General features: G+C 44.6%; 2 protein-coding genes and 1 long non-coding RNA gene across 8 annotated transcripts in view; 1 reads left to right on the plus strand and 2 right to left on the minus strand.

Moving 5' to 3' along the window:
• The first annotated feature begins 230 nt into the window (after positions 1 to 230).
• LOC135308686 (MOB-like protein phocein) lies at positions 231 to 17911 on the plus strand. Of its 3 annotated transcripts, none has more exons than XM_064433959.1 (8): positions 8990 to 9148; positions 10916 to 10978; positions 11421 to 11521; positions 12155 to 12197; positions 12432 to 12518; positions 13767 to 13846; positions 14619 to 14730; positions 15573 to 17911. In XM_064433959.1, exons 1-8 carry the CDS (start codon positions 9089 to 9091, stop codon positions 15702 to 15704), a joined length of 678 nt encoding a protein of 225 aa, XP_064290029.1. In that variant the 5' UTR covers positions 8990 to 9088; the 3' UTR covers positions 15705 to 17911. The 3 variants fall into 3 exon arrangements, with proteins under 3 accessions (XP_064290030.1, XP_064290029.1, XP_064290028.1); XM_064433958.1 differs by lacking the exon at positions 8990 to 9148 and adding an exon at positions 9418 to 9766; XM_064433960.1 differs by lacking the exons at positions 8990 to 9148; positions 10916 to 10978; positions 11421 to 11521; ... (3 more) ...; positions 14619 to 14730; positions 15573 to 17911 and adding exons at positions 231 to 409; positions 2161 to 2325; positions 3333 to 3422; positions 3968 to 4325.
• LOC135308688 (uncharacterized) lies at positions 4090 to 8922 on the minus strand. Of its 4 annotated transcripts, none has more exons than XR_010369067.1 (3): positions 8531 to 8922; positions 7864 to 8111; positions 4090 to 6704 (listed from the first exon to the last, which is right to left on the minus strand). It is a non-coding gene; the product is annotated as an uncharacterized LOC135308688 (long non-coding RNA). The 4 variants fall into 4 exon arrangements; XR_010369069.1 differs by having other exon boundaries at positions 4090 to 5244; positions 6556 to 6704; positions 7864 to 8920; XR_010369068.1 differs by having other exon boundaries at positions 7864 to 8054; positions 8531 to 8917.
• The window catches only part of RFTN2 (raftlin family member 2), a 33216-nt gene continuing 31096 nt past the window's right edge, over positions 16345 to 18464 (minus strand). Inside the window, exon 10 of the mRNA XM_064433952.1 lies at positions 16345 to 18345. The gene's annotated coding sequence lies outside the window, so the exon portion shown is untranslated. The remainder of the gene's footprint in view (positions 18346 to 18464) is intronic.

Here is an 18464-nt window from a genome sequence, read left to right on the forward strand (position 1 = left end):
CCTGCAGCGCTGGGCCGCGGCCGGCAACTGCGCATGCGCTAAGGGCTTGCAGCATGAACCATTCATGTTCCGGGGCCCGCCGATTCCAGAACCTTCTGGAACGCTCATGCTCGCCGCGGGTCAGAGGTGAGCTGACCTCACTTCCGCGCGGGGCCCGGCCTGGGGCGCCGCGGGAGCTGTGCGGCGGGTCCGCGGTACCGCCGGCGCGTAGCCGATCCCGGGACCGGGATGGGGCCGCGGCGGTTGAAAAAAAGCGGCGGCGCTAAACGTGCCCGGGGCCGGGGGAGGGGGGCGGCTCTGCTCCGCCCTGGGGCGGGGCACCGGCCGCGCATGCGCACGCCGTGACCTTCCTCACGTGTGTGCTGGCGGCGGCGCGGTCACTCGGTGCGGGCGGCGCGGGAGCATCATGGTGAGTGTCGGGGCCGCCGCCATCTGCCTCCGCTGCTGCGGCCCCGCTCCCGGCCTGCCCGGGGACAGACAGCCCGCAGGGCCGGCCGGGCGGCGCCCCTGCTCCTCCCCGCGGCTGGGGCGCTGCCGGGGCCCCCGAGCAGCCGCCGCGCACGGGCGTGCCCGGTCCCTGCCGTGCCCGCGGGCCGCGCTGGGCCGCGGGGAGATGGGGAAGGCGGAGGCGGGGGGTGGCGGCGCCGCAAGGTCACGCAGTCCGTGGGGCCGGGGGCTGCGGGCCCGGAGGTGGCGGGAGGTTTGCAGGGGCTGCTGTGGCTGCGCAGATCTCGAGCTCAGGGTCGGGGTTCCTCCCCGCCGCGGTGGCGGAGCAGCCGCAGGGCAGCGCCGCACCGGCCGCGGCGGGGCTCTGCGGACATAGACAGGAAACCTGTGCCACGCTCCGGAGCTCTCTTTCCTAAAAGTCTTGTAAAATTTTTTATAGAGAAGGAGGAGAGTTTGACTGAGTTGTTCTTGCAGTGATACTTGATTCTTAGGCTAATAATAACGTGAAAAATTAAAACTTAGTGTAAAATATTAATGATCATAAGTCTGGCAGCTTTATTTCTCATAAACGTAGAACAGCTCTTAGAAAAAAGAGGGTCAGCGATATTATCTTGACAGAATGAAAACGTCCACAATAGCAGCCTTTTCCCTTGGTTATCTGTCACCCTGTGCTGCTGACAGCAGTCGAGCACAGCATCTTCCATGTACTGCCTCTTGTTCGTGCTCTGCCCGTGCCTTTGCTTTCTGCCACTGCTGCCGTGTGTGTGGGCACCGATGAGTGCCAGCAAAGGGCACGCGGATGCCAGCCCCTTCCAGCTCTTTCTCTGAGCGAGGGCTCTGTGTACCTGTCCAGTGGAGCACTATCTCCATGTGACTTGGCAACTTGCCATATCTTTCCTTCTAAATCAAAGCAGGTTCCTTCTTCCTGACCCCCACGTGTTGGGATAAGTGCATTTGCTTGCATTTATCTGGCCTATGGCAGTTAGACTGCTGGTTTTAAAATGCAGACAGATAGCAGAAAGTAGTTGCAAAAAAACCCTAAACCAAATGTGAGGGAAAAACTCAACAACTTAACAAAAACCCCTCACCTTGACTCTGCTTAAACAGAGACCAAAGCAGTTGAGCTAGAAGGGTGCCTACCTTCTCATTTTCAGGGCCTTGACCTAAACTTTCAGAATTTTTTTTCTGAATCTGTTTGTAGAAGTTGGTATGAGTGACAGCTCTGTGGCTCAGGCTGCAGACTGTCACCTGTTTTTTAGTGAAAGGGTAATGCTTGGAAGCACCTAAGAAGGACTGACAATGGGGCACCTGGCTAGACTTGTGCTTCTTTAGTGTAAACCTGTTCACAAGTATAGATGCAGTTCATATAATTGACATGTTCACAAGCTATGGCAGCTAAGGGCTGGGTGTTCAAAGCCTGGAGGCCTTTCCAGACAGAGGAGTCTGCTCTGTCCTGGCTGGTTTATTCCCCAGCTGGAGTAAATCTTCCTATGGCTGAATTGTCAGGATTGCCCTGCATCTGCCCGTGCCTCCAGGAGCTTCTGATGCAATCAGAGCTGGTATTTGCTGCTATTAAATAAGTGCTTTGTAGTTGTCTTAGAGTATTCATCTCTCTCAAAAGAGAAATCATTATGTGTTGGTTTTTAAAACTCCTTTTAATTGCAGTTTTTGTTGTAATGGCTCTCTTGTTACAATGTGCAATTACTTCCACAGGCAGGAAAAGCATTTAGGAAATTTCTTCCCCTCTTTGATCGAGTGCTGGTTGAGCGATGTGCAGCTGAGACAGTAACCAAAGGAGGAATCATGATACCAGAAAAATCCCAAGGGAAGGTGCTACAAGCAACAGTAGTAGCAGTTGGAGCTGGAGGCAGAGGAAAGGTAATTACCCTGAAGCATTGCATTGGGATAGAACCAGTAATGGAGTGGTGGTACTTGAATGTTGCCCTAAGAGTGGGATGGTTATAGTGCAGAAGTGGGGATAGCTCACAAAAATGGATGACTGTAATGGCTGACATTGCAAGTGGGGGGATTCAAAAAGCAGGTAGAAACCTCAAGTTGTCCTGAAATTAATTCCAGCATTCCTTTTGTAATTTGTAAAATGGAGTGGGGTCCCCCAGAATGTGGGGTTTCCACAAAATATAAAATGCCTATTTATTGGCTGCCTTGTGCTGTGCAAAATACCATTGTCCGTAAGGATTAGGCTTATTGGACTAAAGGTCAGCAATCAAGAGAAATAAGTGTTGAACAACTGCTTGTTAATTTTGCACGTTGGGTATGTATATGGAAATAAAAGAAGACAGTTCACAAGAAGGCCAGTGCCTGCGGGCTGCCACATGGGAAGGGCTGGTTCCCACCAGGGCAGTGTTCAGTCAGTAGCACGCTGGAAAACAGGTTAAATTTCAACCTGGGCACACTGCCTTGGCCTTTCTTTACCATGAGTCCCTCTATACGTCCCAGGCTGCTTTGTCAGGATCTGATTTTTAACAGTTTATATTGTGAAAGGGTGGTAATATTTGACTAATGTGTTAATGTTTTATTTATAATACAAACATTTAATTAAACTTCATCAGGTGCTTCTAAACAAGTGGTTTGATAGCAACAGTTGATCAAAGTTACAGAAATGGGAAGGTACTTTTTAAATTGGCAATTGGAGAAATTATCCTTGGTTATAGAATAAGGAAGTATTTGTCCCTTGATTTACAAGGGGTTTTCATGGTTCTTCAAGTGAAGTCCTATTCAGTGTGTCAAGTAAAGACCTCATGCTTGTATTTACAGTAAAAACTAAAGGCAGAGTTTGATTTCCTGAATGTTTCTGTATATGGATGAATTGTGGTAGTTTGGAAGAATTCTATTACAGAAAAGTAAGGATTTTTTTCTTTTTTCAGAATGGCGAGATTCAGCCAGTAAGTGTAAAAGTTGGTGAAAAGGTTTTGCTCCCAGAATATGGTGGTACTAAGATCGTGCTGGAAGATAAGGTAAGTTTCCCAATTTTGTGAGTGCAAATCAGAATGGTTCCTGAAACACCAGTGATGAGTACTGTGGTTGCTCTGTGGTGTGAGCACCATCCAAGACAGGGAGCAGCTGGATCCAGCCACCTTCTGACAGCTGTGCTACCGCTGCTTCTGCCCCTGCATGGAAGGCAGCAGCCGCAGGAGCCTCTGACCTGACCTTTGCTGGGTGGCAAAATGGGCTTCCATATGTCCAGCACATATTAGAGGGCATCCAAAAAGGCTTAGGAATTCCTGGGGCCATCCTTGTTTTTGGCAGGGAAGGCCTGCTGAATTGTTTTCTAACAGTTCTTGCACTTTCCCACTGCTAGAAGTAGTAACTTGATAGCTCTCCAAGGAGTACCTTAGGAACAAAAGGAACTTCTTCAAGAATAGCTTACATGTTGATTCTTGGTTAGCTTGCTTTTGATTTTGTGCTTAATGACTGCAATAATGCTGACTAATACAAGACAGTATTTGCAAAACAAGAAAAATATTTACATGACAGAAGCTAACATTTCTTTTCTTTACAGGACTACTACTTGTTTAGAGATGGTGACATTCTTGGGAAATATGTGGACTAAACCTGTTGCAGTACCAGTCATCCATTCCACTAAAATGCTGAAATTTTTCTTTCATCATGTAAATAATGTCCTTTATTTTATAATAAACAGGCATTGAGTCTTTCAAATAACTTGCGATCTCACTGTAACGATGGAACACAAATAAAAATCTGTACAGTCAGAAATCAGTTGCTCTTGCTTGAGTTCCACTGAACAGTGACATTTGGATGACCACCAACCAGCCTTAATTACTCCAGACAACATCATTTTATATCCTTATCTCTGTACTGAGATTGTAAAGGTCTTTACAATAAACTTATAAAACTGTTCTGCTTCTGTCTCAGTTTCTGCTGTTGCTCAGTGAAACTGAGTCTCAATTGTGTAATGACCTCCCTGAAACATTCAGTGGTAGTAATATGTTATTTTCACCAAGTTTGTATGAAATGAGCTTAAAATGGTTACCAGGCAGGTGCAATCTTGCTGAGGACTTTATCCAGCTCCCTTGCACACTGGACTCCTGAGATAGCATGGGTTCTTTTAAATGCTGTCTGAAGACCCTGAAACACAAAGGTTAAGGCACACAAACTATGTCCCTCAGCAGCTGGAAGGAGCTTGGTGTTGGTCATGTCTGTGCTGTAACAGAATCAGCCAGTTCCCAGATGGAGCAGGTAAGAATTAGTGGTTACTCTCCGTTATCACTCACTAAACTTTGCCAATAGAAAATAAAAAACCTCCCCCAGCAGTTAATCAGGCAGAAATGGGGCTGATGCTAATTTTAAATGAAGTTTTGTTACTGATTACCACACTCACACACAGAGCTTTCTTGAGCTTTCCCTTAACTCAGGAGAGACCTGCTTTGACAAATTATGTTTCCTTTACCCTTAACACACATTCTTAAATAGCAATACCTTGACTTAGGTAATGCTGAAGCAATTAAATTTGCACATTCCTGGCCACCTTCTCTTGCCTTGACAAGGATTCAGGGTTGTACATGCAGGAGCACCCAAATCTGTCCTGAGGAGGCTTTCAAAGCTGGGTGCCCAGAGGGATCCAGTGCAGCCTAAGAGCAGACAGTGCCTTGTGCTTTTGGGCTGGTCCTGGTGAAGTCAGTCAGTACATGGCTTATTGCTGCTGAAGCTTCATTGGCTGGAATTGAGCTCTGCTTCTTTCCCGTCCTAGTCCTGCTGATAGGAACTCAGCACTGCTGGATACATTATAACGCTTGTTCCAGCGGAAACAGTGAAGAACTGTAACACAATATTTTCCAGCTCTCCATTGGATGCTGCAGTGTGGGACTGAAGCTCTGACAGTTTGAACCACAATGTATTTCCTGCCAGCACAAAGTCCCTCTGATCAGCTGCACAGCACTGGGCTCAGCTGGAGCCGTGCTTCTCCCTAGATGCCATTGATCACCCAGCCACTCCAGCAGGAGCTGTTTGCCAGGCTTGGCTGCAGTGCCTTTTGCTCCCCTTTGCTGTGGGGTGCTTGCTCTTGGTTATCTCTGCTTGCTCTGGAGCTAAAGACAAACCAGCTCTGGGGGTTAAATTTGCCCTGAACTATGGACAGACAGGCAAGATGCTAAATGAATAAAAATACACTTTTTAGTATAAAAGACCTACATCTTGAAATCTGCCCTGCTGCAGTTTTACTTCAGTAGTTACAGCACTGCACCTTCAAGCTGAAACTGAAGATAATCACACCCCAAGGACCTTGCAAGACAATTGATTGTGCAATGAAGCACAAACTCCCTGGGAAGCATTATCTTCCACTGCAGCCAGCACGCCTTTATCTCCCAGGATAAGGCAGGCAGTCTGCTGCAGTCACATAGCAAAGAGGAGAAGGTATTTTAAATATTTACAGACAGCTGAGAGCCTATACCCCATCTCAAGGTGCAGTAGGAATTAACAGAGAAATGTTTAGGCCTAAAATGTCCCCATTTCTTTCCCTAATGGCTCTAAAAGACATGGACTGCACAGGATCACTGTGAGCCCTCACCACACCACCTGGCTGCCCCCAGCTCCACCTTCAGCCCAGCAGGTTTTCAGCACCTTGATACAATGCCTATTTATTACAATATAAAATGCCTATTATTTAAATAAAATAAAATATAAAATGCCTATTTGTTAAACTTAGCATGGCTGTATCTAGTACAGTTTACATAGGTGATTAAAAGCAGAAGTCACACTTCATGGGAATAAGTAATTTATGGATGTGGGGGAAAAGTAGTGTTCCTAGGCCTAATTAAATGGAGGACACACTGGAACGTTTGCTGGACTGACAGGAACATTCTATCCTTGCACCACAAGGCTCTCACTGTCAGCAAGGACAAGGCAATGCCACACAGCCAAGGTGATCCTTGTGCTGTTGCTGCCCCAGGCCGTGACTGTGCCAGATCCTGCATCCCGCGGGGTCTTCAGGCAAGGACACACCATCAGTCACAAACCCTCTTCCCTTGCTAGGGAATCCTGTTCTTCTGCTGGGAACTTAGGCTTCTTTCCACTGTTTTCTATGTGGTTTAAAAACATCAGTTTTGGTGTAAATGCTGCATATTGCCCCACCTGCTTTTTTGAGGAGATACAGTCTGTCTGAATCACAAGGAAACCAGGTGGACTCCATCTTTTGTGACTTGATTAACACTTCAGAATAGCTTCCATTCTCAGCAGCTGTAGTGTTTTCAGGAAGCTTTTCTCACCCTGGGTATGTTATCCTGCCACAGTAAGACAAGGATGGAACATTTATATGCCAGTAGAGAAGAAAGGACAGACAGGTCCCTAACAGCACGTGAATGGTTGATAAAATTTTGGCCAAATATTCAAATTTTCATTATTGAAGGCCATGAGATGAGGACCAGCTGAAACCCCAAAACTGAAATTACTCCTGTTCAGATTTTGTTCAAAACCAGCTTGAAATTTAATAAAATAAAAATAATAAGCATCTTCCAGGAATACAGGGTTAATTATCAAGGGGCAACACAAGATACCCTACAGAATTCAAGATCTTAATAAATGAGGCAGATTTCTTTCCTTTTTTCCACAGACACATGAACCATCTTCAGACTGAACTAACAGAGATATATTTATCTGAGAGGTATTTCTTCACAGTCAGATTTGTTTCCATGTTGAAAGCAAGATGGCCATGAAATAAAAGTCAGGGACAAATGGAAATGTCAAGTCCCCAACTTTTCTGTGCTTTAAGGTTAAACCTTGAATATGATGATAGGGAAAACAAAACAAAACAAAACCCAATAATAAAAAAATAATGCAAACAGACTGCTGAATTTTGAAGGACTCCAGCTAGAACTGCCTGTGTTTTTAAACTGGCTAATAATAATATCAACGTCATAAAAAATAATGTTGGAATACAGCTGGTCTAAAGAGATACTAACACATTTCTACTCCTCATTCCAACACAGCAATTTCTCACAGCGTTTTAAACCTTTCGATGGTTTCTTGCACAAGCCGGGTTTCGCCACACGACCCGAAGCGCTGACATCCCCGGGGCAGGAATGCTGGCCAGTAGTAAAAAAGTAACTACTGCAAAGCGAGCTGGGGTGCCTGAGGCCGGGAATGCCGAGCTCCGCGTTACAGTGTAACGGGAGAGGGGCGACAGGGACCGCGGGGGCAGCGCTGGCCCCCTCGCCCGTTTCTGCTGCCCTGGAACAGGGCAGGGTCCTGCGGCCTTGCCCCAGCCAGGATTCAAAGGGCACTGCTCGTTCTAACAGGAAAGCCTAATTAGAGATTTTTCAGTGTTTTCCATCTGGAAATGTTTCACAAACGGTAACTCTCGCTGGGTGGAAGGAAGGGGATTTAACGTGTCATTTATAGCAAAATAACTGAGTGAAGGGGGAAACTACGAGCAGCACTCACCCCGAAGTGCGGCGGGAGCAGGGACAGCGCCAGGCAGCGAGCAGCTCCTCCATTTCCCACAGAACACCCACAGCTGCAGCCATTCGTTCCTCGGTTGTGTGAGGGAGGTGAATGGCTCGCGGTGCCTCGCTGCTTCGTCGTGCTTGCACACCGACAGAAGCAATTCACCCCTCTTTACTCTGTACTCGTTTCTGCCATGTATTTTAGAGAAATGGAACAGCTTTCAAATAATTTTCTTCTCACTTACCCTACAGAAATAATATGAATCACTCCGGTCTTCCAAAATGTTTACTTGCTTGTAAGGGAGATGTATTTATCAGCCATCTACGAGGTAACAGTGTCTTTTTTGTTTTCTTCGCAAACAGAGTCAACACCGACTCAGTAACCCTTGAAACCTGAGCTAGCTCTGTTTGCCATCAGCACAGCGGTTCGTGCCCTCTGCGCGCCAAGCTCACGGGTGCCCCAGTCCTGCCTTTCAGACCTGGAAGGGCTGCCTACCTACTTCAAAATTATTTTGCTCCAAACACTTGCTAGGGTGGGGTTTTACTCGCTATTTTTAAAATAAACCTTGAATATTAAACTCAGAATAATTTTTAAACGCATGCCCTTATGGTTTGTATTGCACAGAGCATCAGGGACTGGCTTGTGCAGACAAGCGAGGACTGACCTTGCGTGAGGGCACGCACAGCCGGGGCTGGCGGGGATGCTGATGAAACAGAACGAAATGCTATGGATTTCCTCACCAACCACTCACTCTCCGTGCGAGGCTTGGCCTCACAAAGCGGGCCACTCGCCGCGACACCGGCACTCCCGGCTCTGTGTGTGTGGGGCGGGGGCCGTCAGCGCCGTCTCTCGGGAATACAAAGCTCTGCTCTGACAGAGGAGCTCGCAGGGAAGCGCTCCTGGCCTCCAGCGCCGCGCGGAGGAGAGCGGCAGCCCCGGCGCTGCCCGGGGCCGGGCGGGAAGGGAAAAGGGCCGGGAAAGGGAAGGAGCCGGGAAGGGAAAAGGGCCGGGAAAGGGAAGGAGCCGGGAAGGGAAAAGGGCCGGACCGGGGCAGCCGTGAGGGGACACAGCCGCCCCGCGCGCCGCCTCCCGCCTTTTCTCGCGAGAAGCCCTTCCCGTTCCCGCCCCGCAGCTGTTCCGGCCGCGCCGCCCCCCCTCCGCAGCCCGCCCCGCCCCGCCCCGCCCCGCGCGGCCCGCGGCACATCCGGGCCCCGCGGTCGCTATGGTCATGGCGGAGGGCACGGCCGTGCTCCGGCGGAACCGCCCGGGCACCAAGGCCCAGGTGAGTCGCCGCCGCTGCCCCCGCGGCCGCCGGGCGGGCGGGCACGGGCAGCGTCGCCGCCGGGGCGCAGCGGCCGGCGGGGCGGCGCCGAGGGCCGCGCCGGGCCTGCCGGGGCCGGGGCTGGGGCGGCCCCGCTGCGGGGATCGCTTTGTTCGCAGCGGGGCCGCGGGCCGGAGCGGGTGGCTGCGGGGCGGCAGCGGGCCGGGCACGGCGGCGGCGGCGGGCCGGGCTGGCCGCGGGAGGCAGCGCGGGGCTCGGCCGGGCGGGCAGGGCGGCTCCCGGCGCTGCCAGGCCGGGCCGTGCTACTGCGGTGACAACAGCGAAAAAACTCCCGGAGCGGGCTCGTTGGGCTCCGCGGACAGCTCGGCACCGGCACGGCGACCGTAGCTGCTGCCCGTCCCAGAGGGAAGGCATCCTTGCCTTACGTAACCGCGCAGGGAAATGCTGGTGTCACACCGCTTCTCCTCATCAAAATGGAATTCGTTTCTGAGGTGTCACGGTCAGCTGGAACAGGCACACGTCAAACACAGAAACTGCATTTTTAGATTATTTCAGAGAGGTGATCTGTCAGACCTTTGTGTGAGACTTTCCCCTCTGCTGTTGGGAGGAGAACTCGAGGTAGGAAAGGAGCCGTGTATGACACGTGTCTTCTGTTCTTTGTCATAGCGTAGAGGTAGAATTATTACACAATCCTGTAAATCAGGTCATTCTATGCATGTTTAATCTGTGAAGGAGACAGAATGTCTCCTTCTGTGTGAGAAGGAGATGTGTGCCTTTGATAAATTTGGGGTATTCTGAAAAGCAGTTGGACATAGACCTAGGTTTGGTCAAATAGCATGATGTTCATGTAGATTGAAGTGTTTTCTGTATAGTGATATTTCTCTCCGTAGGCATGATTTTTCTTTGTGTGTGGCTGAATTTCATGTTTATTTTGGATGACACTGGTATAGCTGTTCAGTTTGCAAATACAATGATATTTCAACAGTGTATAGGCACTTGAGGTATTTTTCCCAGAGCTGACTTGCTCTCTCAGGAACAGATTGCTAAGCTTTGCTGTTGGGACATTTTCCTTGAGTCATTGCACGTCCTGGCATGACTACAGCAAGCTGACATGCAGCATCTCTGCATGATAGGAGGGAGTAGCACCAAATTTTGGATGTGAAAAATGCACAGTGAGGAGATGCCTATGGTTGGGGTGATCGTGGGTGCAGCATGTGTGGACAGCTGCAGAACACAGCTGCAGCTGGGTCTGAGGTGAAACTTCTGCGAGGCTGATAAGCATCCAGGTAAATCAGTTAAGGCACACTGACCCTACCAGGGGTAAGGTGGGAATGTGGTACCAGGTTAGGCCAGCACAGCGTTGCGTGAGCTCAGTTCTGAGATGTTTTTCTTGCTGTGTCACCACTGGGAGTTTTAGTTTCATAACCAGAGCGTGCTGCTGCTCTCTGCAGAGCTCTTCTTCCCCACTGCTGCCTGCTGTGACACCTGCAGTGTGTTTAGTGGAACAAGTGCAGGCTCTGGGTGTTCACCTGCCGAGTCATGCACAGCTTCCATTGCAAGGTGTGCTGCTGCTGCTGCAGTGCTGGGCGTGCAAATCCTCTCCCTCTTCCTGCCAGGACTGTGTGCTGCCTCTGTTCAGAGGCAGCTTCCTGGAATTGTATCAACTCCATCATTTTCCTGCATGCTCAGGCTTATTGTAGGCTGTGTGCCTTTCTTCTCCCCCTGTGGTTTTGTTACATTGCTTTAAACTTTCTTTTTTCAAAACAGGATTTCTACAACTGGCCTGATGAGTCCTTTGAAGAAATGGATAGTACATTAGCTGTCCAGCAGGTATTCCTACTTCCATGAAATGTTGTTAATGAGTGCAGTTTCCCAGGTTTTGTGTTCTGGTGTATAAAATTGAACAGGGCTTGATATTTATCTGCTTAGGGTGTTGCTGCACAGCAGTGAATTTCCTAAGCGCCTATGTATATTAACAAATTAATGGTTAATTTTGTTTGCAGAAGTAACTTAAATTCCCATGTCTGGTTTAAACAAATCAGATTTAGGAAAATGGTGGCAGTTTCTTCATTCTTTTACCTTGTTTAATTGAAGAAAGGCATTTTTCTGGCATTTTTAATACCAGGTTCCTTACCCTGCCCATCTACTTTTGAACTTTTTAGTCTGTCAATTATTTAAGTAAAAATTAAGCCCCTCCAAGATGTAATGTTTTAAATATACTTTCTTACTGTAATTACAACAAGATCTAGTTTTATTTCTACTCCCCCACCAGTATATTCAACAAAACATAAGGGCAGACTGTTCCAACATTGATAAGATCCTTGAACCTCCCGAAGGCCAGGATGAAGGTGTATGGAAGTATGAACATTTAAGGTAAAAATCCATCTTTTGTCAACATTCTGTCTTGGTTCTATGTTTTATTGATGCTGGTAGTGAATCTATTTGAATGTGACACTTCAAAAGTAACTTAAATGAAACTTGATTTTTCCACTGTTAAATATTTTCTGAATTCCCTGTTACTTCTAAAGATTTATAATGTGCTTTGTTCTTAATGTTTTTTTAAAGAAAATATTTGTACCTCACTTCTTGAATAGGAAGATATAGTCATCAATTTCCATAGCACTTTCTCACAGTACTGTCAGTTCTTAATCTCCACTAATGGGTAATGTGATTTCCAGATGCTCCCAGTGCTTTTCCTGAAACTAGCAGGCAAATAGGCAAGAACAGCAGGAGTGTCTTACAGTTATTTTTTGCTTGTAAGGAAACAAACCTTTTTGTCCACTTCTGGTTTGGTTTTTTTTTTGAGTTGCAGTACAATGCTTGCACTAAATGATATGCTAAACTCAGCCTTTGCTGTCTGTAAAGAATTAAAATATAATTGTTTAGCTGAGTAAAAAAAACATATGCTGGTATGAAGATCATAATATCTAAGCTGTTTTCTATGAGATACTTGCAGTGAGGAAACAAACAGCTGATTTTGATGCTGCTGTGTTCAATTTCTTTTAGACAATTCTGCCTTGAGCTCAATGGACTAGCTGTCAAGCTTCAGGTAATTATTTTCTTGAGACATTTTGTCAGGGAGGAGACTGTTTTGTGTAGATTGCAGAGCTTTCTTCTAAATAGATACACACAGGGCTAAGCAGAGGTTGGAGGTTTTGTAAGATTTTAAGGGCTTATGGCAAATAACCCTTTTGGGGGGTGGACAGGGCAAGGAAGTGATTTGAAAAGATCAGCTCCTTTTTGCTGCTGGGTTTTTTTCTTAACTGAACAATTGTTTTAACAGAGTGAATGTCACCCTGACACATGTACTCAGATGACAGCAACTGAGCAGTGGATTTTTCTTTGTGCAGCTCATAAAACTCCCAAAGAGGTATGGATGTATTTTGGAAAATTGACTCCAGTGATGCAGGAATTTTCTTTCACAGTTCATATGTTCATGGGGAGCCTGTTAGAGGTGGCTTCTCTAGTCAAACTGAGAGCTTATGTGGGTTATGAATATCACTGGAGCTACTCTTCTTTGCCATTCTGTAGTGTTTTACAGAGGAACAGGATGAGATAAAAGGAACTGCTTTTTTACCTCAGCATTAGCAACTTTGCACATTCCCCTTTTCTCTCTGGTTGGTTTTGACCCTGCCTGAAACTCAGTGGAAGAAAGCTCTTTGTTTAACTGATAGAAGAGTCCGTACAGAGAATGGGCTCTCATCTTCAAACACTGCCCTTGATCCGCAGTGTAAACCTGACACTCCAAACCTGACTGCACATGCTCATTCTTAGAGCAGTAACCCCAAAAAGGTGGTGGAGTCATGAAGATGTTTCTAGTCAAGTGGGTTTATCAGCATGCCATTAGCTTGGTATTCCTGCATGTCCAGTTAGTTTAAACTTTGTTCAGATCTTCTGTTAAACCACTTGATAAATTTATTTTTTTTTTGCCTTCAGTAGCCACCAACTCATGGTTAGATAGGGGCTGATGAAATCTTGAACTGCTGGGAGAAATGTACAACCGACAAGTCTTTTTCCTGAAATTGGTGAATGGACAATGGACAGACATTCTGGCTCAGTTCATCTTTTCTTCCTTTAGGTGTACTTGATTGCAGAGCCAGGGCTGGCTCGTTACACACTTAGTTACATGCATGATTTTAGTTTTCTTTGCCAAAGTAAAAAGCACTGATAGATTTAGGTGCAGGTTTGGTTTCAGAGCCTGTAAAAGAACAAGTCTGGCAACTTGATTGTGTGGGAAACAAATGAGCTGTGAGGTAACAATCATCTTTCCTTTCAGTGTACTCCTAGCATGTATTTTTATTATACAGCTTTGTTCAAGGAGAGGCATAAAATTCACTACTCACATGCATAATGGCATTGCCATAGTAACTTTTTGCCTTGAAATAATTTATATGGGTTGTGAAGCAGAGAAAAGAAATTACTCACTTAAGGAGGAACTGCAGTTACACCTATACCTGTATATGTATATATAGTTATACCTTTAGACAAGCTGTGTGAAACTTCTGGGAATAAAAATGACCAATGACGTTCAAAGCATCATGAAATATAATAAAATGTTTCTTTTTAAGCAAGTTCTGACAATGTCATGCACGTGCTCACTCACTGTCTGTTTCTGTAGTGTCCTGCTATAGACTACACCAGGCACACACTTGATGGAGCTGCATGTCTTCTGAATAGCAATAAATATTTCCCCAGCAGGTAAAAACATTTTCTCTTGGGAGGAGGGAGAGAAGGAGGGAGGAGGCTGGAACTTAAGGTAGTGCCAAAGCCCAGGGAAAAGTGTAATGCATGTTTCATGGACTACTATTGGAACTATCAAAAATCCTGCAGCTCTCAGGAGTTGGGAGGCCTATTGGCACTTCTAAGGCAAGAAAGAATTCTGGCTTATTCAAATAGTTTGCCCTCTACTGGAGCTCAGGGATGCTTTTTAGGTACAAACTGTTTTAGTGATACCTGTTAGTGGTATGGGGCTTCCATTGGAGTAGTGCCCACCTAGACAAGAGGACGGCCTTTGGACAGGTGCTGCACCTCAAACGCCTTCAACAGGACAGCACCAAACCCTCCAGAAGCCAACACCAACCTACTGTGGGACATGGCAATCACAGAAGACAGAGACAGGCTACTGAACGGGCAGGTCACTTCAGAGAAACTCCTTGCAGAAGTCAAAATTGTGCTTCTCTAGGAATTCTGTATAGACAAGGAGGTGCAACTGGAAGTCTCTTTTTTTCTTTGCCAATAAACCCTAGAAACCAGAGATCCAGTCTTTACCAGAATAACTGATGATGATTAATTACAGGCAGAACTTCTTTGTAATCAGAGTAAAATTTGTAAATGTGGAGCTTGCACCAACAAGTCTAAATTTCACATGCAATTATACAGAGTAGTTTTAACAATCAAAATTTACGTCAACATGTTCCTTAGTAGTAATTTCATTAGAGCAGTTGTGTAACCTTTCTCCTGCTGCTTACAGGGTTAGCATAAAGGAATCCTCTGTAGCCAAATTAGGATCAGTGTGCCGAAGGATTTACAGAATATTTTCACACGCTTATTTTCATCACCGGCAGATATTTGATGAATATGAAGTAAGTAGTTTGAAATTTCATCTTGAAAGCAGGGTATTTACTGAAGTTACAGCTGTGATGGAGTTGTATAAAATATTTTAGTCCTATTAGAAGATCTGTATTTAAATGAAAGATTGATTACAGTAGATTCCAGTTTTACAAGAACTGAAAAGCCATTATACTTACATGTACACACAAAAATTCATTTATGTGATCAGTGTACTCAGTTACGGTTCCCTTCATTTAGATAAAAGGCCAGAATTTGAGGTTTTTCTACAGACAACTCCATGTATTCAAGCATTGAGTGCAGTTAGTACTGCTTACATATATGTATCTCCTATTTGTGTATGTTGCACAGCAGTTAAAGAATTATAATTGTGTAACTGTAAAGGATCAGAGTAATTGAGGGCAACTTGTGCACAACCAGTAACCTTTTTTTTTTAATGGGAAAGTAGAAATTAATAGATAGGAGATAAGGGGTACAGCTAAATATAAAAGGAAACTTAGTCAAGTCCCAGGGTTTCTGGAACAAATGATTGTGCCCTGTTGTGTTGGAGATAGACAAGAATATATTTAAATATTTAAAAGTAGGGTTCTGAAATTCCTCCTACACGCACTAAGTGCTGTTAAATTGAGCTGTGACTGAAGCCTCAATTTCAGTATGTTTCTTAGTATTTGTAGGAACTATAAGCAACCAGTAAAGATATAAAAGAAGCAATGAGTTTACTATTTAAGCTTGACTAAGACCTGTAAATGTTATGAGACAATTACCTAGAAGCAGGCTTTTTGTTTAGCATGTTCCTCATCATGGTTTAAAGTAATCTTTCTGTACATACTGTTTTTTTCCCTTTTTTCACCTCCAGAATGAAACTTTCTTGTGTCACCGGTTCACTAAGTTTGTGATGAAGTATAATCTGATGTCCAAGGATAACCTGATTGTACCAATTTTGGAAGAAGAAGTGCAAAATTCAGTGTCAGGGGAAAGTGAGGCATAATGGCAAGAGCAGTACAGAATCCTGTACTGAACATAAACAAAACATTAATTATGTACTGTATATATCACTTTAGACACTTCAATCACGTATCCTCATAGCTTTGTTTAGTATACTTTTTGTATGCTGTGTGCATTGCCTTTTAATATGGGAAATACTTCTAAGTTATTCATGAGCTGTATATTCATCAATGTGGCACTCATGGTTTTTAAATAAAAGTAGTAGTATCTGTTTATAATGCCTGTTAATAAAAGAATTTACAGTTCTCTAAAAATGCTGCTAAACAATCATTGAATTCCAATCCTGAAGATGTGTCTGATTGGGTGGGGAAAAAGTGAGATTATGATTTCACAGCAAGCCATTTTGTAATGCAGTAGCTATATTAAGTCTTAGTTCAAAGATTATCACCTTAAATATATAATTCTGCAGGAAGCTTCTTGCAATGTAGCTTATTCCTAATTTACCTTTTTAAAATGGCTTTGAAGATTTATTTCTGGATATGCACATTCATGTATGTGTATATCCAGATACTAACAGGATCTCTAATATTAACCAAAAGGACAATTTCACTATGCTATTGAACATCTATATTCTTGATATATATCTAACACACTTTCTGGACGTTGTTTTTTGTCAGCAGTGGAAGTTTGTGGGCAGCAGGGGACAGGTGCTGTCCTGTTAAGGCAGACTTCTGCTGTCCTCCAGTCCACCTCTCTAAAGAATACCTGTGCATATTTATGGCAACTGCTTACAGATTATACCTCAGCTGTTCATGTTACACTACATAACACACTGGCACAATCTCTGCTTGTATTCCTAGTCAAAACATGCTACGTACCTGAAATATCCAACCCGCTTCTTTGCAGGAGTTAATTGTGTTTTCAACATACATTTGTTTCTCTTCATTTAACCATATTGACAGAAAGATTTGGAGTCATGCTTCTGGTTCCCTATCAGGTGTCTGTTTCAAGTTGTGTTTGCAGATTTGCAATAACTGACAATTTCCATGAGTGCTGCTTAATTGTGTTTTGTCTAGAAAGATAGAATTAAATGTTTTAGAGATGCATATAAGAGAAATACTGCTAAGTGTACATGAATGCAGGGTCTAAAAGCAGTAGCAGTGTTCTTGAATGAATTTTGCTTTGCTGTTTAAGAAGTTGGCTTGTTTCTCTGAGGTTGACAGGAGCCCTCTTTATTTCTTTCAGCAGGTCCCAATGGGCTAGCTCAGCTAGTTTCAGTAATTTACACTTTGTTTTCTACATTACATTTACATGGAAAGAAGGGAGTCCACATATTTTTACTAAGTGTTTTTTCATAATATACTAAACATGCCTTAAATTCTATTTTTCTTTATATGAATCAAGCACACCTCAAGCAACTGTTATCACCTGGATGTAAAGGGAATATAAACAATGAGAAAATTGAGAGACTAAGCTTAAGTACTTCAACAGCTGTGTTCTTCAGCAGCTTCTTGTCTCATGTTTATCATTGTATTTAACTGTCAGCAGGGTAATTGCATGAGATGTTGTCAGAGTGAAGTAGCTTTAGTTACTGTCTATACACTTAGCTGTAACTTGCCTTGTATAGACCAGGTTACCTGATTTTGATAGATACCTTGGAGTTTGTACTGCAGGTAGGAGGGTGTTTTCTGCAGGTAGTAAAATGTATTTAGCTCGTTGCTGTCTGCTCTAGGCCCATCCATGGTGTGGCTCCTTTGGACAGTCACTCTGCATGTGTATATTGGCCATGGTGACTGGGACAGGCAAAAACATGGGACTGGTGTTGCTAATTACATTTCCTCTGCAAAATTGAAAATGATGTGGTGCTCAGGACTGCATTAAAATTTTAAACCTCTTCCTCTTATGCTTTAAGAGTTTAACTTCAAAACAACACTCTGGAAGTTTGAATCCTGTTTATTCTCATTCAGATTTGCACTGTAAAGTTGACTTGCTGTACTAAGCTGATTTTATATAAGGCCTAAGTGAGACACTGCTTGTATTTTCCCTTGCTATTGTTTACATGAGTACTGTGTACACACATGTGCCTGGATGGTACCATAAAACTTCAGTTAGCCTAAGCAAACCATTGATTTGTCTAATAAATATTAACAGGTTTAATTTAGACTTTACATCATAGGGAAACTGAGACTGTCTTTGAATTATATTGTAAAAAAAGGATAAAATTAAACTGTTTCTTTATCCATACCACTATATTTTGACAAGTTAAGTCTCTTTTTTACATCTTATTCAATAACACAGCAGCTGTTTCCAACAGACCCTTGGGACCCCATCTCTGCTTCAAGGTGTGCTCAAGTCAGGTTGTCTTCTTTCCCAAGTAGAGAACTAAAATACTCATTAGAAACTTACAAATCAGACCTCAAATTTACACACCTCAAATCAGAACATGCTGGTTTCACAGTTAAAATATGGGAGGTCTAGAAGAGGCCCTCTAGATACAGAATAAGCACATTTCTGACTGCATGTCACAGACACAAAGGCTGTAGGCAAAGACTGTCAAATTACTTCTTCCTTTGTCACTAGGGTTTTTCCTCACCTTTGGCTTAGCACATCTTCCAGCACATCAGCCATGGTGTTAAGCTGCCAAGACAGCAATCTCCATTTTTTGCCTTCAAAAGATGAATATACTAAAAACAGGGAAAACCTTATGAGAGAAATACCTTAGATGGTATTAACTCTATCAGGCTTTGCTGTTCAGACAAGACTACAAAAAGGTAATTTTACCTTGAGGCAAGGTATACATTGA

Source organism: Passer domesticus, chromosome 10 (genome assembly GCF_036417665.1).
Source record: "Passer domesticus isolate bPasDom1 chromosome 10, bPasDom1.hap1, whole genome shotgun sequence".
Lineage (NCBI taxonomy): Eukaryota > Metazoa > Chordata > Aves > Passeriformes > Passeridae > Passer > Passer domesticus.